The sequence below is a fragment of the Silurus meridionalis genome, chromosome 2, assembly GCF_014805685.1.
Source record: "Silurus meridionalis isolate SWU-2019-XX chromosome 2, ASM1480568v1, whole genome shotgun sequence".
Taxonomy (NCBI): Eukaryota; Metazoa; Chordata; class Actinopteri; order Siluriformes; family Siluridae; genus Silurus; species Silurus meridionalis.
The window spans coordinates 7,452,416-7,478,631 of NC_060885.1; the positions used below are offsets into that span (position 1 = coordinate 7,452,416).

General features: G+C 39.6%; 1 protein-coding gene across 3 annotated transcripts in view; it reads right to left on the bottom strand.

Annotated features, from left to right (window-relative positions):
* Positions 1-3,082: 3,082 nt before the first annotated feature.
* The window catches only part of herc3 (HECT and RLD domain containing E3 ubiquitin protein ligase 3), a 51,123-nt gene continuing 27,989 nt past the window's right edge, over positions 3,083-26,216 (bottom strand). For all 3 annotated transcript variants that reach the window (XM_046872336.1, XM_046872328.1, XM_046872320.1), the window contains exons 14-25: positions 25,344-25,507; positions 23,189-23,302; positions 22,859-22,882; positions 22,689-22,778; positions 22,400-22,570; positions 21,258-21,401; positions 14,422-14,588; positions 12,126-12,192; positions 10,729-10,811; positions 8,547-8,730; positions 6,180-6,282; positions 3,083-5,613 (exon numbers count right to left, since the gene is read on the bottom strand). In XM_046872336.1, coding sequence (XP_046728292.1) covers positions 5,405-5,613; positions 6,180-6,282; positions 8,547-8,730; positions 10,729-10,811; positions 12,126-12,192; positions 14,422-14,588; positions 21,258-21,401; positions 22,400-22,570; positions 22,689-22,778; positions 22,859-22,882; positions 23,189-23,302; positions 25,344-25,507 — 1,520 coding nt within the window. In that variant the 3' untranslated portion in view covers positions 3,083-5,404. The remainder of the gene's footprint in view (positions 5,614-6,179; positions 6,283-8,546; positions 8,731-10,728; positions 10,812-12,125; positions 12,193-14,421; positions 14,589-21,257; positions 21,402-22,399; positions 22,571-22,688; positions 22,779-22,858; positions 22,883-23,188; positions 23,303-25,343; positions 25,508-26,216) is intronic.

Genomic DNA, 26,216 nt, shown 5'->3' on the forward strand with positions numbered 1-26,216 from the left:
AGATAAAAACTTACCTGGTCAAGCACGCAGCAAGCCACCAATCGGCGCTCCGTTTTGAACTTGTTTAGATTGTCGCTTGGTGGGATGGGTGATATTTATGGTTTTATTATATTTATTTATTTTAAATATAAAAATAGGCTTCATATTTTGTATCAAAATACTGTAAAATATTAATACTGTAAAAATATTTTATATAAAATATACTGTATATTCTAAATATATAATTGATATAAAATATAAATACTTTAGAGAATCTACATGATGACATCATAAAAATTGCAGCCTCTGATTGGTGCCTACTCAGTCGTTTGCACAGACTTGTTAAGATCAGAACAGAAAATGTATCCATATGAAGGTGGTGAAGGTAAGAAACGTGCAGCTGCCAGCTTTCAAATAGGAGTCCAATGATCGATAAATATTTTAATGCAAAATATTGTACCCTAATTGAAGTAGCTGTTTAGTAGGAGCATGAATTTGCATACTATTGCATGAACGACTGCCTGACACATATATTATTATTTTTATGATTAACAATTAAATGATTAGTTAGAAACTAGTTATAACCGCAGGTGCCATCAATCGACTTCTCATGAATGATTTGTAAACACCAAGTAACTAAATTAGGATACAATTATGATTCATTCACAAACTGTTAAACATAAAATTGTTGGTTAATTTAAAACTAACCGTCATCTGGAAGATCACAGGGATTATGTATGTGAATATTCGATCTGTTAACTGGTTGCATGTGTAAGAAACTTTGTTAATTAATCAGCTGAGCCGGTGTGTAATGGGGAAGGAACGGATCAACTAGGCCAAATGTTGGAAGGTTTGTGAAGAAATTTCCTGCTCCCTTTTAAAAGTATTTTTTTGTATTTCTTAAATACAAAAATACGGTAGTTTATTTTGATACATGATGTGGCTGCTGTATTTTGTAGCTTCTTTTGATGCACTTAAAATTAAGGTATTTGGTATTTTATTTAAATATACATTTTGATGGGATTTTTTTTCCCAACCCTGTTTGGAGGCATCAACTTAGCATGAACATACAGTTGAGCAGCAGTTGAGTTCAGTAGCAGAACATTTTTCAGAGTAATAAATAATGGAAGTTGCCACAAAACCTGTGGCCTAATTTGCATAATGTTTTGGGCTCATAATGATTTTAATAGAAATCAGTGTTTGACTCTTTAATATCACTCTATTAATAGATCCGTGTGCTGAGATGATTAACATTAAACTGAGTCTTGTGAAAAAAAGATAATAGGAACATTAAAGCCATAATAAATCATAGTACTTTGGATACTTAAGTACATTTTAAGGCTGATATGTTCGTACTTTTACTCAAGTGAAAGTTTACTTTTCCCTACTTTTACAGGAGTCATATCATGTATCTCTACTTTAACTATATGTTTTGTGGGAAGGTGGCGAATGGAATTATTATTGGATTGCAGGTGAACTTGTTTGGGCAGAACATATTTGAACTTCCATAAAAACACATCCAGAATATATCTGTGGGAAAACATTCTCATGAGTAAAAAGTCACTTGGGGAAAAAATTCTCTATTTTCATTAAACTCTAGCTGAAATCGAAAAAGTCTAAAACAAAGAACAATAAAAGACTGATGTGTAAGACGACTCACCAGAGAAGTGACACTTCTGAGATTTACCTCACATTTCTTTCTCCTTTTATTCCTGCTACCTCAGCATTTGTCTTTTCGAGTCAGCAAACTGTGATGAGTAGAATACTGCAAGTTCTGCCTCAAATTAGAAACTGTACAGTTACATTCACAGTTTTAATAATATATCTGGAGTGCTGATTGATCTAAATATAAGTATAGAAAAGAAATGCTGCTTTGTTTAATAGAGAGAAATGGTTTAAAAAACCATCATGAGCTCCAGAGTAGAAATACTGAAGACATCCAAACAAAAGGTGTTAAACAACCCATATCATATCATATCATATCATATCATATATATATATATTCTAGATTGTTCAAAGTAGCTACATTTAGACTTGATGACAGCTTGCCACACTCATGGAATTCTCTCAGAAGATTAATGATGTGGTCACCTGGAATGGTTTTCAGGTCACACCTGTGCCTTGACAAGAGTCCATTTGTGACCTTTCTTTCCTTCTTAATGAGCTTTAGACCATCTGATGTATTGTGCAGAGGAAAGGGTGAGTACAAAGTCAATAGCCCTATTAGTACTAATAGAATTACTGTACAAATCTATATTAAGGCAAAAAACACAGTTTAATAAAGAGAAAGTACAGTCCATTATTATTTTAAGAAATGAACATCAGACAATTGAAACAAATCTCTAAATGTATCCCCAAGTGCAGTCTCCAAACCCATCAAACACTAGGATGAAACAAGCTCACGTGAGAGACTGTCTCAGAAGAAAAAGATCAAGAGCTACCTCTGCTGCATAAGATAGGTTTATTAGAATTACCAGCGTGTACAAAGCAGTGATCAAAGCAAAAGGTGGCTACTTTGAAGAATACGAAAATATGAAACATATTCTGGGTTATAACACAATTATTTATAATAAATAATTCTTTATAATTTGGATGTCTTCAGTATTAATGTACAATGTTGTTTCAAGCACGCATTAATTCTGCACACAGTAAATGTTAAGGTCATGTGACCTACTAGTGCACAAACCCATTAGGACACTTCCAATCTTTGTTACAATCATAAACTCATTACAGCCCCTGGCAACATTTTAATAACCGACAATATATGGACAAAAGTATTGGGACACAAGCTATATGTGGGTTTTTCCCTGAACTGTTACTACACAGTTGGAGGCACACAATGTTTTAGGATGTTTTTAGATAAGGTAGTATTCATGAAAGCATGGGTTGGAGTGAAGGATCTTGAGTGGCCTGAACACTGGGATGATTTGGAATACTGACTGCACCCCATAGCCTCCTCTACTCACCTACTTGACTTTACTTGACATAATGTGTATGTCTGGAAAGCTTTTAATGTCCAAACACTACTCATGACCTTTAAAGGTTAGAATGAAGAAGACAAAAACAGAGAGAGTGAAACAAGTGTAAACAGAGCACACGACACTTTCGGGAGGCGGAATTTTAAATTTTAATTTAAATGCTCTGGAAAGAAACAAAAAATAGATAAAACAATATATTTCATTTGAGAGAGGTATAAAAGTAAATATACTTTACTAAAATAATGCAGCAGCAGCCACTAAGAAGCCCTTGTTTGCTGATGTTGACAGTAACGCATGGGACAGAAAGGCTTGGCGCAGTGTGTTCCAGTGTAGATGAATGAACACGGCGGGACGAGAGGACACGTGGGTTCCTCTGCTGCATCTCCTGCCTTTTCGTCATCATCAACCTAATTACATGGTGGGTGTCCCACACCAAGTCTTTCTGATCCGTTATTTAAAGTCAGAGCGTCGTGGCTGTGGAAAAGCTAATCCCTTTTGAAACCTCTTCTCCATCCCTGCACGGTCCTCAGACGCGGTAATGCTGAAGAAACTCGGATTTTGATGCAATAATGGCAGAACGATGTTTGAAAAAAGAGAATTATATACGAGAGCGCCGCGCTGGTGCCATGTGCTTCCAGTCCATCACGGTGCAATGACTTCCTGCTCCAACACTGAAAAGTCGATTCGTTCGTATCACCTAACGGGAGGCGGACCTTCACGTGAAGACATGTTTCCGCGTTTTGTAGTTTTGATATCGCGTATATCTGTGATGTTAAACGGTTACTTCAGTAAACTATTTACAAAGTCAAGCCAATTGTTATGTCTCCTATTAAAACCAGTAGCCCGGGATTACGAGTGCGTCAGCGCTTCTTAAACCTCGTTCTTGAGTATTTCGTTGTAAATCAATTAAGCCCCGCCCCCTTTTTTGACCCGGAGATGCCGATCACTTTTCAGACTTTTGATCTACTCTACTGGAAGAACCTCCCATTTTAAACTCGCACACATTTCGCTTGGAAATCGTTTTCATTTCAGTTATTTCTAAATTAAATCAAGCCGCATGTACTGTGAAGAGCAGACTGGGACCTGAGAGTGCGAAAAGCGTCCTGTGTACAGTACCGTTTCCTGTTTTCCGTATGTTTATAAATCATTGGCTGCATTTTTTTCCAGCATCACTTACATGAGACACAATGCATTAAATGTGCAGACAGCGATTATGGTTACATAAACACACACACACACACACACACACACACACACACACACACACACACAAATATGTGTTGCTTATGCTTGATTGCAAATCTGTGCAAGCAGCAAAACAGTAAGTAGAGACGCCCCCTCAGGCTCACTTGGTGTGTCCTGGTGGTCCACAGAGACTTTCTCCTCAGAGTGTATATTTTCTATCACTGGGAATTACTACAGAAACAATTACTGACTTCCCCTTTAACTGCTGGGGTTAAATCAGTAGTGTTAGAGCAGGAATCTCCACCCTGGACTGAGGACATGCACAGGACCTGCGTTCAGCTCCCACTCATTCCACAGAGTCGTGGTTGTGCATAGACTGGAGATCAAATCAAACCCGTTTACACATTACATCACCCAGTTATTGCTGGATCTTGTCCCTCATACAGAAAAAAAACGTGTCAATCACAGCCGTCGTCTTTTTTTTCTTCTTCCAACCATAAATCAATTTTTTTGGGATAACTGTATACGTATTTATTGTGGCACTGAACAGTCATTAGCAGGCTCAGCTTGCACTCCGGACGTCACGCTAGCATGCACGCTAAAGTAGGGGTGGGGGTTGGAGAACAAACGGAAAGCTGAAGGCGTTCCTCGCTAGTGGCTCGTATTAAAGGCAAAAGTTGGAAACGGATTCGCAGGAATGCGCTGGTCGAATGAACAAGAGAGGATTAATAGGCTTTTTTTTCCTTCTGCTTATAATGGCTTGTTCCGTCCTCCGGCGCTTCAGCAGCAGGTCTGGACATCTCCAGTAAAAAAGCGCTGAGGACGAGGACTTGTTTCTGTTCGTATACAGAGTTCGCTCTTTCCCACAAAGCGCTAAAGCAAAAAAGGAATAAAATTAAGATTCAGCAAAACATACACCTGAAAGGAAAAAAGCGGCCCGGTGCGACTCCAAACAGAGCGGAGACCCCGGTACCGAGAACTGAGTCCCGTCTCGGTGTAGGACCTCAGATTTGTTTACCGTACACGATCCTGAGAGTGAAAGAACCCGGAAAAGTGAAAAGTGCTCCGAATAACGATGGGCACGTCAAGATTTCTTGCACAAACACTCCAAAAAAAAAAAATCCAATAAAAGGTTCAATCCACTCAGAGTTCAGCATCTGTATACGGCCCTACTCACACTGTTCGAGCAGCTCTGTGTGAGGGATCAGACGTCGTCCGTCCTCTGTAAAAGTGCGAGTGTGTGTGTGAAGGAGATGATGTTCTCACACCAGGCTGAAGCCTTCGTACTGCTCGATGGCGCGGGTGAGCCTCAAACGCAGCGTCTCCTTGCTCCTGTAGCACGGCAGGTCCAGCAGGTTGTAGCAGGTGTGAGCGACGGGCAGGAAGTGCTCCTCTGCAGACGTCGACTGGATGATGATGCGCAAGCTGGACATGCCGTGGATGGGGATCCGGTCGCTGCCTGTCAGGAACACTGAATTTAAAAGAGAAAGAGAAAGAGAAAGAGAGAGAGAGAGAGAGAGAGAGAGAGAGAGAGAGATGGTTTGTCAATACTGGCTGGTAAACACCTCACAGACAGCACTTTATATGTCTAAAGTCAACCACATCTGGATCTCCAGTGCACACTGTTTGATAATCTTCCAGAGAACTGAATCAAACAAGACAATATTTTTTTTCCAGTGGTGGATATTAACAAAGTAAATGTATTTCGTTACTGTACTTAAGTAGCTTTTCCATGTATTGCAGTGCAGATCCCTGTTTGTAAAGAAGTCACATCTGATGTGGTCTTTTGTTGTTTTTTCTCTTGTCTTACTAAGAGTTGGCTGCTGTGACATACTTTTCTGCTCACCATGGTTGTACAGAGTGGTTATTTGCGCTTCCTTACAGTGCCACTCTTGTTCGTGTCAACCTGAGGTACTACATGACTTTCCGCATGAATTAGCGTTTCGCATCTCTTCAGCTGACACACACGAGTGCGAGTCTGAATGCTGAACCATGCGCTAAAGCGAGAGGTATTACGCCGTGCACCGGAACACTTACGTAAGAACTGTTTCTTTTTCTCCAAGGGAAACTCATGGAACACCTCCCAAAACATCCGGACTGTAGGGTGGGAAGCCGAGAACTCGCCCTTGTAGCTCGCATTCTGCAAAAACAGCATCATTAGAACAGTGAAGCAGTGATGGTGTGACTTCTCCTTACAACAATCATGAATTACACTGTGGTATTATCCATTGCACAGGATAAGTGCTTTCTTGTGTGTGTCTGTGTGTGGCCACTTCCTATATTCCATGTAACACCCAAACCGTCAAAAAAAAGAGACAAGGTACCCAAAACAGCAGACTGGTACAGTGATTACCCAGCATGCTCTCTGTCTGAAACAAGAAATTACTACATATCTAGCACTTGATATCTGCCTCACTGCTGAATCTCCTGCGAGTATTGCGTCACAGTTCCACACTGTTCCTCAGGTTTCAAGTAAAATGTACAACTATTTAAGACCTTTTTAAGACCATAAAGAATGAATGTTTGATTTTTTTTTTAAGCCAAGTATCACCAAACTTGCAAGAAAAATAAAATCCGTCTGGGTTACAATCCCAGAAAGATTCGTGGCAATAACAGAAATCTGATTGTCCATACTACAAAAATCCATACTGATAGTTTTTCCGGGTTGTTACGAGTCGTTCTAGAGGTGAATCACTGATGCCACGTTCTGTTTGTTTTTATAAGTGAGACTGTGTGCACGAAGAGCGCTATTTTATATATATATATATATATATATATATATATATATATATATATATATATATATATATATATATACACACACACACACACACACACACACACATATATATATACACCCCGTATTTTTCGGACTATAAGCAGCTACTTTTTTCCCACGTTTTGAACCCCGCGGCTTAAACAACGAAGCGGCTAATTTTTGGATTTTTACTGGGTTTTTCCCGGTTTCACAAACTTCAAGCCACATAACATTAGACCAATGAAATTTCCGAATGAAAACGGGGAAAAAAAAAAAAAAATAAATAAAAAAATAAAACGCACCTCACCTGTGTTCTTAGCTGCACGGCTTCGGGAGAAAACTTCCACCGGTGTTGATTTTTAAACGCACGACGATGCCAAAAGATAAACACCCGAGAGAAATAGTTGTGAAAGGAAGAAGGAAGACAGAGAACAATGACTTTCTTGGTCGGCTACTGTTTAGATACAAGCCGTTGTAGCGCGTTGAGTCTGGGTGAAGGGAGAGCTCGCTAACTCCAGTTGCAAATGAAATCTTATAAGCACAGACAGGTTTCCAAAACTCGTGCTTTTTAATTTTTCTTGGCAACAGCGTTACGGGTTAGTCAAAGAAACTTAGAAATGAGCTTCAGAAAATAATGAGCACGTAATCCTTAGTCTACAACATATTTCACCCGTTACACCGTGTAACAGACACTGTCTTTCGGTAAAGCCTGTGTAAAGTTCATTAGTTTCAGTGGCTTATACACAAGGTGCGGCTTATTTATGTTAAAAATAAAAATATTTGTAAAATTCAGTGGGTGCGGCTTATACAAGGGTGCGCTTTATAGTCCGGAAATTAAGGTGTATATATATATATATATATATATATATATATATATATATATATATATATATATATATATATCTTTCTTTGTGTGTTTTTAATCCAGTATCCCTTTTAAAAAATTTTTGGTTAATTAATCGTATTGTCAGCTTCCAACCAAGTTTCCAACCTATCTATCTGTTAAATCCACTATCGGTGGAACACTACTCTCTACACAGAACATTCATTCATATATCTGTTCATATACTACAGCAAAACTTTCCTCTCTCTTTTCTATACCTTTCATAATATTTCAGTTTTTTCTCCTAGCGTTTTCTTCACAATTCATTCTCCTTTTTTTTACGTCTCTATTTGTCTGTCCTTTACCGCCTTCTTCCCTTTGTTGCTTTTTACCTTCTGCTTTCCTTTTCTCTTCATCTATTTCCTTTTCATCTCTTCTTCTTTTCCTCTATCTTTTTAGTCTGTTTCTCTCCACCCTTCTTTTCCTCTTATCTTTCTTTCTCCAGCTGTTTCCTTTTCTCTCCATTTCTTATTTATTTTTTCTGTCTTTCTTTTTCTTCTTCAGAGCTCCAGACCTGTGCATATTAATAGTAGAAGTAATAATAATAATAATTCATATTAGTATTTATTAGTAATTATTAGTAATACTTGTTTTATAACTACTGTTAATTATTTATAGTGTTCCTTTATACAGATTGTCTGGAGGAAAGCTGTAATGTACCAGTATATGCTTTGTTACTCAAGCTCCTTCTGTGTGTGTGTGTGTGTGTGTGTGTGTGTGTGTGTGTGTGTGTGCGCGCGTGTGTCGGCTGTTCATCTGTCACCTTCTCCAGCTCCTCCCAGTTGTAGCTGCTGTTGCCCACCACCATGGCCATGAGCTCAGAGGGCTGGAACAGGGAGAGGATTCGGCCTCCACACACCTTCAGGAAACCGCTGGCAAATGCAGAGTAGAGCTCTCGCACCGACTCGGTAAACACGTACTGCAGATAGGCGTGCACAAACTCCTCTCTAAAACACAGACACACACACGCCCACTTACTCTATTAGGAAACAGAGATTGTAAAAATGCCCTGCCCTCACACACACACACACACACACACCACATAATCAACATGCCTTCCAGTAAAATTTCAGCTCTGTCTTACTTACAAGTATGAACAGTTCATACACGCGAATACATTCTCGGTTAGTACATTTTGTTATCTGTGTAATAACAGCGATATATACGTGTGTGTGTGTGTTACATCCAGCCAGTTGAAGTCTGCAGGATCTGGAGTCAATCAGGCGTGTGATATGGATCCTGAAAAGCTTCCAAATTGAATTATGGATTATAATCTAACGGTGGCCTAGGAACCCTAATCTCTTCAAAGGATCAGATGGTAGCATCACGTCTGCTGTGTGTATGTGTGTGTGTGTGTGTGTGTGTGTGTGTGTGTGGAGAAAACAAGGTTTACTCCTACACACAGAATGTTTGGCTCCCTGCCTAATTTCTCTGACAGATATCTGGCTCAGGCGGCCTTGTGGCAAGAGATACAGACGCTTTGCTCACTTCAGAAGTGTGTACATCTTGCCCGGAGGGCGTAATACACACACACACACTATTCCATCTATCCATCTGCGCATCCATCTATCTATCATTGCATCTATCCATCCATCCATCTATCTCTATATATGTTTATCTATACATTCATTTTTTATTTTTTTATCTATCAATCATCAATCAATCTATGCATCCAGCTATTCATTTTTCAATCCATCTATCCATCCATCCATCCATCCATCCATCCATCCATCCATCCATCCATCCATCAATATTATACAAATGTTATAACCTCTGCAATGTGCATACAGGTAGCGAATACTGGGTTAAAATAAAAATAATAAAAAATTATTTGTATTGAGTAAATCAACATCAATACGTACCAAACAATAAAGTTTTTGCCATGAACAAGTCTCTTATTGTGATTATGAAGTGTATCGCTGTCCTTCCTGCCTGCTGCACACTGATGATTTCTGCCAGCTGATTTCAGCTCTAGTGCAGAAACTATGTGGCAGAACTCCATGTTCTGAAAAGCTGCTGCAAGTCTGATATTAAAATGGCTGCTTTGTGATACTGCCAGTGGATCCATTTCATTTTGGCAGAATGTATAAGTGTGTGTGTGTGTGTGTGTGCGTTTCTGTTTTTTTTTGTGTTGTTGTTGTTTGTTTTTCCCCGACTTTCCTCCGGGACGATGCTCTGTGGGTTTAGGCCTGAAGCCTAATGGAATGTGTGTGTGAATTTCTTTGTGTGTGAAAGAGAAAGAGACAGAATGTTGAGCTTTAATATTTAATGGGTCTGCAGACAGACGTTTTTCCTGAAGACATACACACACAAACACACACACACACTCTCTAAACCCACAGAGCATTGTCCCAGAGGACAGTATTACACACACGCACACACACACACGCTAAACCCACAGAACATTGTCCCAGAGGACAGTATTACACACACACACACACACACACACACACACACACACACACACACACACACTCTAAACCCACAGAGCATAGTCCCAAGGACAGTATTACTTACACACACACACACACACACACACACACACACACACACACAGCATTGTCCCAGAGGACAGTATTACACACACACACACACACCTACACACACCTACACACTCTCTCTCTACCCACATAGCATTGTCCCAGAGGACAATATTACACACATGCACACACACACACACACACACACCCCTACCCCTACCCCTACACCTACACACACACACACACACACACACACTCTAAACCCACAGAGCTTTGTCCCAGAGAACAGTATTACGCACGGGCACACACACACACACACACACACACACACACACACACACACACACACACACACACACACACACAGAGAAATCTGGGGAACAATAAGGAACATTGTGACCTCTTTTAAATACTTCAGTACAGTAAATAATAGTGAACAGCGTGTGTTCAGCCGGAGTAACACACCTGTTGGACTTGTCCACCGTCTTGTTCTCTCCTCCAGGGACGAGCTCTTTCACCTCCGTTACTCCATAATACTCGCGGCTAATCTGTAAAGGAACGCATAGCTTTTTGTTACACTATGCTGCCCAAACATCTGCGGACACCTGACCATTACATCTACATGTGCTCCTTCCCCAAAGTCAGAATCAGCCAACTGCATAGGATAACTTATCCCTTCAGTGGCTCAAAAACGGTCCCATGATCTCTGTGAGCATCCTGAGGAAGTACACGTGTCTGTGGACGGGGCACAAAGAGAGCAATATTCCCTGTGCTCTCAGTGAGGGAGGGAGGGTCCTTATTACAAAACTAATTAATATTCAGTGTGGAAAGTGATTGAGTAAATGTACTTTAGTACAGTGATTTTTTGGCTACTTTCAAAAGTATCAAAGATACGAGCAACTTTTACTCTCTACTCGTTTACATATATGAGTCAATATACAAAAAACTCACAAAAACACACATATTTCAGAAACCAGTATATATTCTCAAGGGACGATACTATAGAAATGAAACTTGGATATATTTTAGAGTAGTCAATGTGCAGCTTGTATATAAGTACAGGTTTACCTCTGAAAATAACAACATACAGCCATTATTGTCAAAACTGCTGTCAACAAAAGTAAGTACACCCTCAGTAAACATGTCAAAACTGTGTCCTAAGTGTCAATATTTGGTGTGAGCACCACTGATATCAGCACTGCCTTAATCCTCCTTGGTATGGAATTCATCAAAGCTGCACAGGTTGTTGCTGGGATCCTCTTTCACTCCTCCATAATGACATCACAGAGCTGTTGGATTTTCACTCCTTCACCTTCCTCATTAAGGCAGTTGTCATCTTGGCGATGTGTTTGGGGTTGTTATTATGTTGGAAAACTGCCGTTCGGCCCGGTTTCTGAATAGAGGGCATCATGTTGTGCTACAGAACATGTTGGAATCCATGTTTCCCCCCAATGAACCTCAGCTCCCCAGTATCAGCAGCACTCATGCAGCCCCAGACCATGATGCTACCACCACCATGCTTTACGGTAGGCAAACAATTTTCTAGTTACTCCTCAACAGGGTGTCGCCACACATGCTGGACACCATCTGAGCCATATAAGTTAATATCTTAGTCTCATCAGACTACAGGACATGGTTTTAGTAATTAATGCTCTTGGACAGGTTGTCCTCAGTCTTGGGTTTTCATGCCTTTTTTGCACTTCCCTTTCTTCATGTGTTCAATAATTTCCCCCCTTGTGTCATTTAAAATAAATACACAATTTATGGACCAACATCTGGTGAAAAATTCATGTCATCTGGTGAAAATTTCATCCGATCTTTGTTCTTCTAATTTGTTCATCATTGTAATAATTAAAACTCACAGCAAAGTTGAGACAGAAGGCGTCCTCTATGTCATCCTCCTCATAGTCCAACAGCTGCTGAAGACTCCTGCAATTTAAACAGATTTATACTGAGACTTTGAGCACTGTGTCTGTCTGACTGATGAATACGGCTACAAATCAAGCAAAAACATTAGGAGTTATAAAAGACCTACACTATATGAACAAAAGTATCAGGATGCTTGATTTTTCCATCTATATGTGGTTTTTCCCCGAACCCCGAAATAGGATGTCTCTGGATGCAGTAGCATTAAAGTTACAGCCAAAACTGTTCCAGAAGAGTGGAGGTTATTAGAACAGCAAAAGGAGGACTGGATGTTCAAAAAGCACATAAAATATATAATCAGGTGTCCAAAAACGTTTGTTTGTATATTGAATTATTATAGTAGACGTTTTAAATTTAGGCCATGTTTCTGTAGTGAACCGTGTCCCCATGAGCCACCTACAGTACTTACACATGGAAACAACGTCCCATTTAAAGAGGTATCAATGTTCTTTTTTGCGCATATACCACTGCATCCATCCGTATTAGTCTAAATGAACCCAGACCAGCTGAGGCTTCCAGTCCCCCGGCACCTGGATTAAGAGTGCTGACAGGCCGCGGCTTTCCATTACCCGGCACGCGGCACGTCTCTAATCGCCACTTCGACGTTTTGCGTCTTGCGTCTGAAACGTCCTTTTTTTTAGAGCTCGGATGAGCAAAGAATGGCTCATGTAAAGCCTTTAGAACATGAAGCAACAGCTGGGACCCCTTAATCCGTTAACAGTGGGGAGACACTTGTGCAGTCAATCAGCAGCTAAAGAGCTCTGCTTGTGTCTTTCTAGCACCTTCTTAATAAAAGACAAACATTAATGCTGACGCAATAATTAAAAGGTACGTTGGTGGAGTCGTATCTTCAAACAACTGATGCCAAATAGCACACAATAAAACACGAGCTATGCGTTTGAACGGCAATAAACACACAACAAGCGAAAAACATTCGCTAGCCCATGGGTTTACAACGTCGTAATCTCCCAGTGTGTACCCTGATTCACACTCTTCCTTGGCAATGAGGGGGATTCTTTTTTCCTGACATTTTGAAATAATTAGTGGTTGATGGCCCGTGTCCTCCTGTTGATCCAGGGTTTTCTGGTGCGCGCAAATTAAACCTTTCAGAATGACTGGTGGTTACGTAACAGAAGGGAAAAAAAAACGGGATGGAAAATCTGTTTAAAGTGTTCACCCAGAAGGGCCTCGAAATCAAGACGGAAGGTTCAGGATGGAATCCCACTCAGATCTTTACAGTTATTTACAACATGTGGCTTTTTAAGGCAGTGGTAATTTTTCTGTTTTAGGGGAAAATAAAAAAATAAACCTAAACATAAACACTAGCGTTGTATAAACAAATCTAAAGATGGGTTGAAATCATTAAATTATATTGGTGTAACGGTACAGGTATTCGTACCGGACAATTTCGATACGGGGATTTTGGTCCGGTGCACGTGTTATTACGTGCGGAACATAATTAAAATCCGAGTTCCCGCGGGAACGTATTTAGTGGTGGAACTCGAGTTTGTTTAGTCTCCGCCTTGCACTATTGTGTAGTGTCAGTGTTTTTTTATTTTTTTTTTATTATTATTAAACTTGAGAACATACACAACAATGGTAGAGGTATTTATAAAAAAGAAAAAAAAAAGAAACTGGAGTTAGCGCAGTGTCACTGTGGCTGCTCGCTCAGTACTGGAAATACGATTTGTTTTGCGCATGAATACGCTAAATCGTATCCATTGAATCCATTGTGCTAGCGTTAGCCGCTAGCCACTTTCTGGTTAGCGGCTAACGCTATGGATTCTTTGGATGCGTTTTATTCACACACACACACACACACACACACACACACACACACACACACACACGTATTACCAAAATAGGCTCTAACAAATGTAAACTATATAATTTATGCTAATTTATTAATTAAATAAATCAATCAAAATAATAGTGTATTGCATTTATTTAATTTATATCTAAATAATGTATGATTTAACCAAGGCATTTATTTAAAATGAAAAAAGAACAAAAAAAAAAATAGTAAACTTTTGATGTTCACGAATGTTAATAATAATAAACAATGTTAATAAAAAGCCACAAGCAATTTTATGTTTTGCATTTCCGTAACTGAATCGAAATTGAACCGAACCTTGACCTAAACGCAAAATACGTACCTAACCGTGAATTTGTGTATCGTTACGCCCCTATTCAATTATGTCCAGAAGAGAAATTTTCAGTTGCCTACGGTACCTGCCCTCAGTAGGGGACAGCTCCTTCAGATCATCCAGGACAGGAGGAACGTCGAGAAGCTTCTTGTAGAGCACGAGAGGGAAGTGCAGGTCCACCACGGTGGAGTTGTAGATAGCCAGTCCGCAGATGATCCCGATCAGGTGGAACCAGTTGTGTTCGACGAAACACTGCCGTGCAAAGTTCAGTAAAAAATCAATACCAATTTTCAATAAAACAAGCTACGGTGCTTTTTCTCGGGGTCCTCTGCCTTCTTGTTTATGCGCCTACTGATAAGCACTTGTTCAGAAAGCACTCGGCAGGGTTCCAATTACAGGAACAGAGGCCACAAGATGGAAGAGCAGACCCCAGATCATTTATTCATTCACTCATTCTATTATAACTAGGTGCGAATTCTATACTAACTAGCCAATCCTTCAACCAGTATGTTTTTTGGAAAGTGGAAGGAAAGCGGAAAATCTGAAAGAACCCTACACAGAAACTTTTTCCATGAGGGCCACATAGTTTTTCCTTTCTTTATTGGCCAGGACAGCCAGGTCAGTCTGTAACAGAAAATGACCTTGGCCGGAGTGGCTACCAGTGTTATTGTGGAGATTTTAGTACGATTTTGTATTGCATTTATTATTATTTTGTTATACACTGTCCCGACAAATGAGCATTACAATTCAAGAGATATATAGCCTATGAAAAGAGCATTATTACTAACAAAGATATTTGTTCATAGTTATTGCTATTGAAGTCAAAACATTTACGTTATATTGACTGTACATTTCTTTGGTTGGTGGGTGAATCTAACAAATAATTAGGCTATGCTAACTAGGGGAAATATTAGTTTGAAAGCCTACCTTTATTATCAAAAACATATACAGTGCCCTCCACAATTATTGGCACCCCTGTTTAAGATGTGGTCGTGGACTTCAAAAAATTCTCCTTTTTTTTTTAAAACAACATAGAACCCGAATGCAAATAAAGAGAAAAATCCAACCTTTTATTTAAGTACATTACTTTGGTGGTAAAAATCACACATTTAGAAAAAAAAAAAACTTGAAATCATGTGCCACAATTATTGGCACCCTGATGTTAATACTTTGTACAACCTCCTTTTGCCAACAAGACAGCACTTAATCTCCTCCTATAACATTTCACAAGATTGGAGAACACAGAGAGGGATTTTGACCATTCTTCTTTGCACAATCTTTCTAGATCATCCAGTGTCCTGGGTCCTCTCTTATGCACTCTTCTCTTTAGCTCGCCCCACAGGTTTTCGATTGGGTTGAGGTCTGGGGACTGAGATGGCCATGGGAGGACCTTGAGTTTGTGACTGCTGAACCACTTTTGTGTAGATTTTGCCACATGTTTTGGATCATTATCCTGCTGAAAGACCCAATGACGACCCATCTTCAGCTTTCTGGCAGAGGCCATCAGGTTTTTATTTAAAATATCCTGGTACTTCAAAGCGTTCATAATGCCATGCACCCTAACAAGGTTCCCAGGGCCTTTGGAAGAGAAACAGGCCCACAGCATCACAGATCCTCCACCATACTTCACGGTGGGCATGAGGTGCTTTCGGCATACTCATCTTTTGTTTTACGCCAGACCCACTTAGAGTGTTTGTTGCCAAAAGCTCAATCTTAGTCTCATCTGACCAAAGCACACGATCCCAGTTGAAGTCCCAGTACCGCTTAGCAAACTCCAGGCGTTTACGTTTGTGAGTGTTAGTGAGAAAAGGCTTTTTCCTTGCATGCCTCCCAAACAGCTTGTTGGCATGTAGAGAGCGTCTGATGGTTGTTTTGGAGACTCTGTGACCCCAAGATGCCACTCTTTGATGCAATTCTGTGACGGTGAGCTTGGGAATTTTTTTTACTTCTCTTACCATCCTCCTCACTGTGCGTTGTGGCAAGATAAACTTGGGACCTCTTCCAGCCTTGTTTGTCACTGTTCCAGTTGTTTTAAACTTCTTAATGATTCCTCTGACTGTAGATACCGGCAAGTTAAGGCGAGTGGCTATTTTCTTGTAGCCATTGCCTGACTTATGAAGGTCGACACACATCTGCCTTACTTGAATGGTGTGTTCTCTTGTCTTTGCCATGTTGACAAATGGGTAAGAGAATTAGGCCTCTGTGTCACGTCATATTTATACCCCAGGGAAACAGGAAATCATGAATTACTAATTAAAAGTCCCTAGATACCCTGACCAACCTTAGCAACTACAGAAAAATATATTTAAAAAAAAACAACAATTAAATTTTTCAGAGGAATTGTTAGGGGTGCCAATAATTGTGGGACACATGATTTCAAGTTTTTTTTTTTTCCTAAATGTATGATTTTTTTTACCACCAAAGTTATGTACTTAAATAAAAGTTTGGATTTTTCTCTTTTTTTGCATTTGGGTTCTATGTTGTTTTAAAAAAAAGGAGAATTTTTAGAAGTCCATGACCACATCTTAAACAGGGGTGCCAATAATTGTGGAGGGCACTGTATATTGCCAAAAATTGGTGGACACATGAGGGTTAGGGTTAGTGCTGTATGTGGTTCTTCTCCAAACTTTTACCACAAAGCTAGAGGCACACAACTGTATCGGATGTCTTTGAATGCGGCGTAATAAAACTGTGCGTTCGCTTGAACTTTGAAACCCAAACCTGTTCCAGCATGGCAATGCTCCTGTGTACAAAGCGAGCTACATGAAGATCTGGTTTGCATGGTTTGGAAAGGAAGATCTTGAGTGGGTTGCTATAGAACGCTGATATTAGAGCTGCAACAACTACTCGAAAAAATCTATAATAATATTCGTTGACAAGGAATGCCGTTATCGATTAGTTGGGCTGCTAAAGTTATTGGTTAGTGTGGCGGTATGATAACAAATGCTGAGGATGGAGCCACCAGGCAGGAGTAAAAAGGGGGAGGCCAAGGAGGAGGTTAATGGATGTGGCGAGGGAAGACATGCAGGTAGTTGGTTTAAAAGAGGCAGATTAGTAAGTATTGAAACGGATGAGCCGCTGTGGCGACCCCTAATGGGAGAAGCCGAAAGATGATAAAGATGATTGCCTAGGATCAAACCAGAACACTATGGCTATGTCTACACTAATCTGTTTACATTTGTATACGTTGTTTTCATCTAAAAACACAAAATATAAATGACATGGTGACGAGGCCTGAAACTGCATCATAGTTTTTGAAAGCCTTTTCAGAATTTATGCACTTTGGAGTACCGTCTCAGTGTGGTACGGAAGCTAAAAACAGAGGGAAAGATGAAAAAAAAAAAACCTTATTTGTCAAGCCAAGGTGCTGCCTTTAGAAAACTTATCCATCCTGGAATTTTGGAAATCCTGTCTGGGTGTTTTTCTTTTTAAAACTACATAAAAATATTTCTCCAAAAGATTTAAAAAGAGAAGTGTAACATAGCTAATAGCTTGGTGAATTGCGTTGTTGTCATCCAACATCTCAAAGGCCCCCAAATTTTCCAGTTTCCTCCCACTTAACAAACATGCCTTCATGTGAATTTTGCCTCATGAACTGCTCAATATAAGAAAAGAATCACTGCAAATTTTGACAGGAAAACAAATCCTTGACCTTTTGTCTCTGCCTGCAAGACAATAAAAAGTCATGTCCTCTCCCAGTCACATAAAGCAGAAGAAATGCACAGTAGTGACTAATGGTTGTTTTTAAGTCACCTTATGACACTTTGGAAAGAGCACATGTAACCCTATAACTGATGTACGCTTACAATTGCACACTTTTGTTTAGTACACACCAGCAGTGTGTAGGGTTTCCATGTGCTTTTACAAATCCAGCATGTAAAAAACACACTACCGGGAAAAAAGGACTACATCCCTCGAAACCCACATCCTCTGTGACGTGAGACGACACTGATGATGTTTTGTGTGTCAACATTTGCTTTTCCAATTTAGCAAAACAGCCTGTAACAACAAAAGACACTAAGGGTTTTAGTAAATAAATATGTTGAATATTTACCAATATATTATTCTAATGAAATGACCAGGTAAAAAAGTTGATTCCAGAATATGCATTTAGATCAGTATTTATTCCTTCTTACCAAAAAAGAGGAACCTGGTATAACAAATATGTCCATATATATATATATATACACAGTGAGGAAAATAAGTATTTGAACACCCTGCTATTTTGCAAGTTCTCCCACTTAGAAATCATGGAGGGGTCTGAAATCGTCATCATAGGTGCATGTCCACTGTGAGAGACATAATCAAAAAAAAAAAAAAATCCAGAAATCACAATATATGATTTTTAACTATTTATTTGTATGATACAGCTGCAAATAAGTATTTGAACACCTGTCTATCAGCTAGAATTCTGACCCTCAAAGACCTGTTAGTCTGCCTTTAAAATGTCCACCTCCACTTCATTTATTATCCTAAATTAGATGCACCTGTTTGAGGTCGTTAGCTGCATAAAGACACCTGTCCACCCCATACAATCAGTAAGAATCCAACTACTAACATGGCCAAGACCAAAGAGCTGTCCAAAGACACTAGAGACAAAATTTTACACCTTCACAAGGCTGGAAAGGGCTACGGGGAAATTGCCAAGCAGCTTGGTGAAAAAAGGTCCACTGTTGGAGCGATCATTAGAAAATGGAAGAAGCTAAACATGGCTGTCAATCTCCCTCGGACTGGGGCTCCATGCAAGATCTCACCTTGTGGGGTCTCAATGATCCTAAGGAAGGTGAGAAATCAGCCCAGAACTACACGGGATGAGCTGGTCAATGACCAGAAAAGAGCTGGGACCACCGTTTCCAAAGTTACTGTTGGTAATACACTAAGACGTCATGGTTTGAAATCGTGCATGGCACGGAAGGTTCCCCTGCTTAAACCAGCACATGTCCAGGCACGTCTTAAGTTTGCCAATGACCATTTGGATGATCCAGAGGAGTCATGGGAGAAAGTCATGTGGTCAGATGAGACCAAAATAGAACTTTTGGGTCATAATTCCACTAAACGTGTTTGGAGGAAGAAGAATGATGAGTACCATCCCAAGAACACCATCCCTACTGTGAAGCATGGGGTGGTAGCATCATCTTTGGGGTGTTTTTCTGCACATGGGACAGGGCGACTGCACTGTATTAAGGAAAGGATGACCGGGGCCATGTATTGCGAGATTTTGGGGAACAACCTCCTTCCCTCAGTTAGAGCATTGAAGATGGGTCGAGGCTGGGTCTTCCAACATGACAATGACCGAAGCACACAGCCAGGATAACCAAGGAGTGGCTCTGTAAGAAGCATATCAAGGTTCTGGCGTGGCCTAGCCAGTCTCAGACCTAAACCCAATAGAGAATCTTTGGAGGAGCTCAAACTCCGTGTTTCTCAGCGACAGGCCAGAAACCTGACTGATCTAGAGAAGATCTGTGTGGAGGTGGGCCAAAATCCCTCCTGCAGTGTGTGCAAACCTGGTGAAAAACTACAGGAAACGTTTGACCTCTGTAATTGCAAACAAAGGCTACTGTACCAAATATTAACATTGACTTTCTCAGGTGTTCAAATACTTATTTGCAGCTGTATCATACAAATAAATAGTTAAAAATCATACATTGTGATTTCTGGATTTTTTTAGATTATGTCCCTCACAGTGGACATGCACCTATGATGACAATTTCAGACCCCTCCATGATTTCTAAGTGGGAGAACTTGCAAAATAGCAGGGTGTTCAAATACTTATTTTCCTCACTGTATGTGTGTAATATATTATATATATATTATATATATATATATATATATATATATATATATATATATATATATGCACTATATGGACAAAAGTTTCTGGTCACCTTTTTGAACATCCCATTCCGCATTTATTTTAACAGCACATGGGTGCTTTCAATAGTTTCCACTCTTCCAGAAAGATGTTGCAACAGATTTTGGATTCTGCTTGTGGAGATTTGTGCTCATTCAGCTACAAGGGTGTTAGTAAAGTAAAGTAGTGATGTAGGTGAGGTGAGGAGGCCTGGGGTGCAGTCAGCGATCCAATTCATCCCAGAGGTGTTCAATAGGGATGAGGTCAGAGCTCTATAGCAGGTCACTCAAGATTTTTCACTCCAACCCATGTAAAGTATATCTTCATGGAGCTGGCTTTGTGAACAGGTTTGGGTCTGCTAGCTCAAGTGAAGCGAAGATTTCATGCTCCACCATTTAAAGACATCTTATACAACTGTGTGCCTCCAACTTTGTGGTAACAGTTTAAGGAAGAACCACATATGGCTGGAAAAGTCATGTGTCCCAATACTTTTGTCCATATAATTAGAAGTGGCACAAGTAAAGAGCACCTTGAAGTCATCTGAAAATTCGAAGGACATTTTCTTATAAAAAACATCCCAAATTGACTTACAATTAAAAACAAATCAGATTATTTGACTACTCGACTATGGTGCTTGTAGAACTCGTGTCTCCAATAAGAAACCTTTTATTAACATTCTTACGCTTATCTCTCAGCCATTAACTAACATTTGATCTTCATGTCTAACTGATTTAACCTTCAAGTGCACCTTCCTTTAATGAGCCACAGATTTAGAACCCATCAAGAACTGAGAACAGTCAATAAATACAAAGTGATACATTCGTTAAAGGTTTCCTTATTGAGCTTCCAGTCCGTACACTGATAATGATTAAACCATTATTATTACATCCTCAAGCCACAAACATGCACCAAATCTGATATCTAATGTACACAGAGTTCCATCAAGGTCATAAATCAAAGATAAATCTCAACTTAATATGGCTGCATCACATGGCATCAGGAACAATTATCACCTGCCCACGCAGGTTTATGCCGATTTACTTTGCAGAGATCGTTTTGTTTTGACTCACTTTATCAGAGAACCAGAGCAGGTTGGATTCTGGATAATGAGTGAACATGCCATAGACTGGATCCATTAGCTCTTTAAGCAGCAGCAAGAAGAATTCTTTGGTTACTCCTCCTGCATCCACTGCCTCTTCTCCGTCAAAAATCACCTAGAGAAAGATTTGGGGGAAAAATAAAACGTTGGGAACAATTCAGCTCACCTGAATTCAAAAATAAATAAATAAATAAATTAATAAGGTTGGAGTAAAAGATCAAAAGAGTTATATTGTGTGTGTGTGTGTGTGTGTGTGTGTATTATGTGTGTGTGTGTGTTTGTATTTGTACATATACATACACAGTGAAACCCCGGTGAACGAGATTAATTCGTTCCTGAAAACCGCTTGTGTTCCCATATGCTTGCATGTTAATTTTCCCATAAGAATTAAAGTAAAAGCAATGAATCCGTTCCTAGATCTTATGCGATCGATTATTTTAGCCTTTTGAAAAAAAGGTTTTATGCCTAATTTAACACAATTTAACACACAAATAGACATAAAAAGTAATACATTCTAAACAAAGAAATAAAGAACTATTTGTTCTTTGTGATTGAACTTTAAACAATGCCATATTGCAGATAATCTCATGGGTTTATGCCATGGTTTTCTAAAAATGTTGTTGTATTTCAATGGTAATTCTTTTTACAACCTTCTTTCCAGTGCCATCACTACACTTCTTGGGACGCATGATGCTAAATTTATAGTGAAATCAAACAAAAACATTATAAAAACAAAAACAGACAAAAAGCACAATAGTCACACAAGAGAACGATGAGAACGCACTAAGAACAAGGCCTATGAAGCGACTGAGCATGAATGTGTGACTGGAACCGAACACGTCAAAAGAAATGCTCGTCTTCCCCAAATATGTTCGTACTCCTACAAAGATATTTAATAGTAAAACTGCTCGTACACCGATATTCATATACTACAAGGCACTCGTACACCGGGGCTCCACTGTAAAAATACATATATAATAATGATATAAAATATTTATATTGTAGCCAATGGACTTTCAAGTGATCAGTTATCATAATCTTGTAATAGATCATTGACTGTACGAGGTTTATGTAAAATGGGTCACCAAAAAGCTACAGTTTATAATATGGAACCTTTAGGGGCTTCTTCAAGTCCACGTCATTGTAGATGGTGAGCTCACGCAGCGCGTCACTGACCAGATGATCCCTCCGTACGTGCAGGACGAGAAACGGGTTTTGTGCCAGCAAGGGTTCCAGGGTTAACAGCATGAACACGTTGTGCAGGTTGGCGCCGCTCACCGCCATCTTACGGATTCAACAAAGGCATTACGTGATTTCCGTTAATGCTCAGGCTAAATCACTTCTAAGTGCAAATCTTTGCTGTTTTAGCTCTAAAAATGCAACGAGGCAAATCCCAAAATACCTGCATCTGTAGTTCGGCGTCAGTCTGCAACATGGTCGTCTTAGCTTGAGCGTTCAATATGAACGGATAGGCGCACAAGGTAACCGAATTCTGAAAATAAACCGCTTTCAGTAACTCGTTCCTTTCCTCATTTCCAAATTGTACTACAGAAATGCTGTGCATCAACATACCTGCGCTGGAGGAGATCGCATTTTCTGTCAAATAAATGAAGTAACAGGCTGTGGTTACATTGTTTCGCTACTTTCATTCCAATTTTTGCTCGTAATTTTATTCTTGAAGCTCTATGTTTTTATAAAGTTCACTAATTCACGAACAAAACTGGTTCACACAATTTAAAGAGATTCTGTGGGAGGAAACTGGCTACTGAAGGACAGGATATAAAGAAGAGTGGCCTAATCTTTGCTAGTCTGGTGTAACATTACTTTGAGCAGTCTAACATCAGCGGGAACGGTAGAAATACCACAAATAGGATGAGTAAGAGGGAAGAAGGGAGGACTCACAATCTCAGCTTTGCTTAGGAACCATTTGAGGTAGTCTTCCTGGATGTCCACCAGGCTGGTGATGTCAGGGATGTAGAAGCAGTTGTACTCCACACGGTGGGCTTTCTGGTTCACCTACACCAACAGATAATAATAAGCATTTATAATCAATTATCCAGCTCCATGAAGAGATCAGATTTATATGGGTTGGCGTGGGAGATCTCCTGCTATCGAGCTCTGATCTCTACTACTGAACACCTTTGGGAGGAATGTGAACAGTGACTGCACCCCAGGCCTCCTCACCTCACCTACGTCAGTACCTGACTTTACTAACACCCTTGTGTTAGAGTGAAGGTTAGAATGTTCAAAAATTTTGTGATGGCTAGACGACTGGGTCAGAGCATCTCCATAAAACTGCAGTTCTTGTGAGATGTTGCTGGTCTGCAGTGGTCAGTATCTATCAAAAGTGCTCCAAGGAAGGAACAGTGGTGAACCAGCGACAGGGTCGTGGGCGGCTGAGGATCATTGATGTAAGCGGGGAGCAAAGGCTGGTCCGTGTGGTCTGATCCAACAGACAAACTCCTGTAGCTCAAATTGCTGAAGAAGTTAATGCTGTTGATGCTCAAAGGGTGTTTTGGCTGCAAAAGGGAGACCAACACAATATGAGCGTCGTGGATGAGCGTCGGTTCGCCACTGGAGGGTGGAGCATTTGACCACTGAGCCCCAAAAATCGTAAGTCTTTCGGAATAAAGTGGAGCATCCACAACACAAGCTCCTGTTACTACAGACACGATACTGTTTTCAATAATAAACAGAAGGCATTAATATAAACATGTGGTTCGTGTTTCTCGACACCATTTCCTCCTCACTCCTTGAATCCACATACAAATGAGAAGTTGCTGTCAGAAACTACTGCCCCCCCCAAATCCCTTTGGAATCACTGCTACATGGTTGTATTTCATCTTTGGTTAAAGTCATGTTCCCAGTCAAGGGGCAACCACGTGGAACTGCTTGCGATTAGGCAGCAGCTCTGGAAACAGTTCCAGCTACATGAGGTGCTTTGTGTCTGAAAATACATGAATGCAACATTCCCTGCAGGAAAGTGCACCTGGGATTCGCTTCCGAAATGTTGAGCGAGTTGGATTTCAGACTAAAGAGACACTTATTATCATAGACACTCACAAAGCATGTGCTGACCAGCTCCTTGCCTTTGTACTGCGTGTGACTGGACAACAAATAGTGAATACATTAGTGGCAATCACTTGGTCAGTGAACACTTGACAATCACACGGCGACACGTTAAATCTAGACTGTCAATGTCCAAGTGTCAAAAATATTTCTTGCATATATATTTTTTATCATTTTATATATATATATAGGAAGTATATATATATATATATATATATATATATATATATATATATATATATATATATATATATATATATATACACACACACACACACACACACACACACACACACACACACACACACACTGTATATAATATTTTTTATTCCTATTTTCATCATTACATGTTATACTTTTATTAATTATTATTTATAATATTTTATTTTATTTCTATTTGCATAGTGGATGGATGTAAAAATGCATTATATGTCGTACTTTGTATGAATGTGTATGGGTAAATAAAATTTGATTTAATTTTAAATATATCTATAATAATGCCGGTCCAGAAACATCTGGCCTTTAATGAATTTTAAAACATGTTTCTATGCAACAAACTAGATCAAAGAAAAAAGGAAAAAAAAAGCACCCACACTGGACAGTGAATGAGTGGAAGAAAGTTCTGTCGACGAATGAGTCCAAAATGTGATCGACTGTAACAGAACAACTTATTGAGATGGAGAACGGTAGAGATGTTAGAAAACACCCCCCCCATCCCCATGCAAAGGTATTTTTTAATTAAAATAAATACATTTTATATTGCATAGAAACAAAAAGAACATGCATGTGTCTCTCAAAAACAATAAAAGACTAGAAGTTTCCATAGATCTGACAGACGCTGTACCTCTGTGTTTAATGGCAGAGGAAAGATCTGTGTTGCGCTTGTAAATATATCAGTGAAGCCTCTGAGATGCTTCCAGGAATTTCCACATTTCAATAGGAGAATGACATAATAGTTGAAGATGAAAGGACGACCTTGTGGGTTTACCTTGTGTAGTTTCTCTAGCAGTTTCAGCGTTGCGCTAATGTAGCTCTCCAGAAAGACAGGAATGAGCAGGGCCTTGCCACCAGTAAGCAGGAACACCACAATGCTCTTATACATCTCTACCAACCTGGAGAAGACCTCACCGTCCAGCAGTGACCACCAGTTATCTACAGACAAAAGGGGGAAAAAAAATAACTTTCACTTGCCATCATCAGCATTCAGTTTACCAGAAAAACTGTCTGGACTCATGCTTTGGCGAGTCCATCCACACTTTAACAAATAGTTCAGATTTCTTTTCCAGGCTGGTCTGAGAAATTTAGTCTTGTCCACACAGACATCTCAGAGACATCAGACGTTCATTATAAGATATTGCCGTATTTAGCTGCCGGTGCTCCAGAGAATTTTTAACAACTTCCTGCAATCACAAAACAAATTGCAAGAGCTTATGGTATACTTTAGGTCACGTCGCCTTATCTCTCGTCTGTCTACACTGGGAAAGAGGATTACGACTGCAATCTGACATACGGGAATACATTTTTGTTTGATCTTTATAATACAATTTCACACATTTAAATGCAGCTCATGCAGAATATTTGATTACACACAGTACGTTCACACACGTCTGAATAAAGATACTGAGACTGAAGATCCATTTTAATAAACAGTCTTTACTACCTTGACAAGAAGTGTATGTGCAATTATTTTCAAAAGACAGACAGAAAGACATATAAAGAGAAAAAAGGAGATAGACTGAAAGAAAGCAATAGCAAAATGCAACTCATTTCAAATGACAGAAAGAAAAACAAAAAGTGAGAAAAAGAATAAAAAAATTAAAGAAAGAAAACATGAAAGAACAAAGAAAAGATCAAAAGAAAG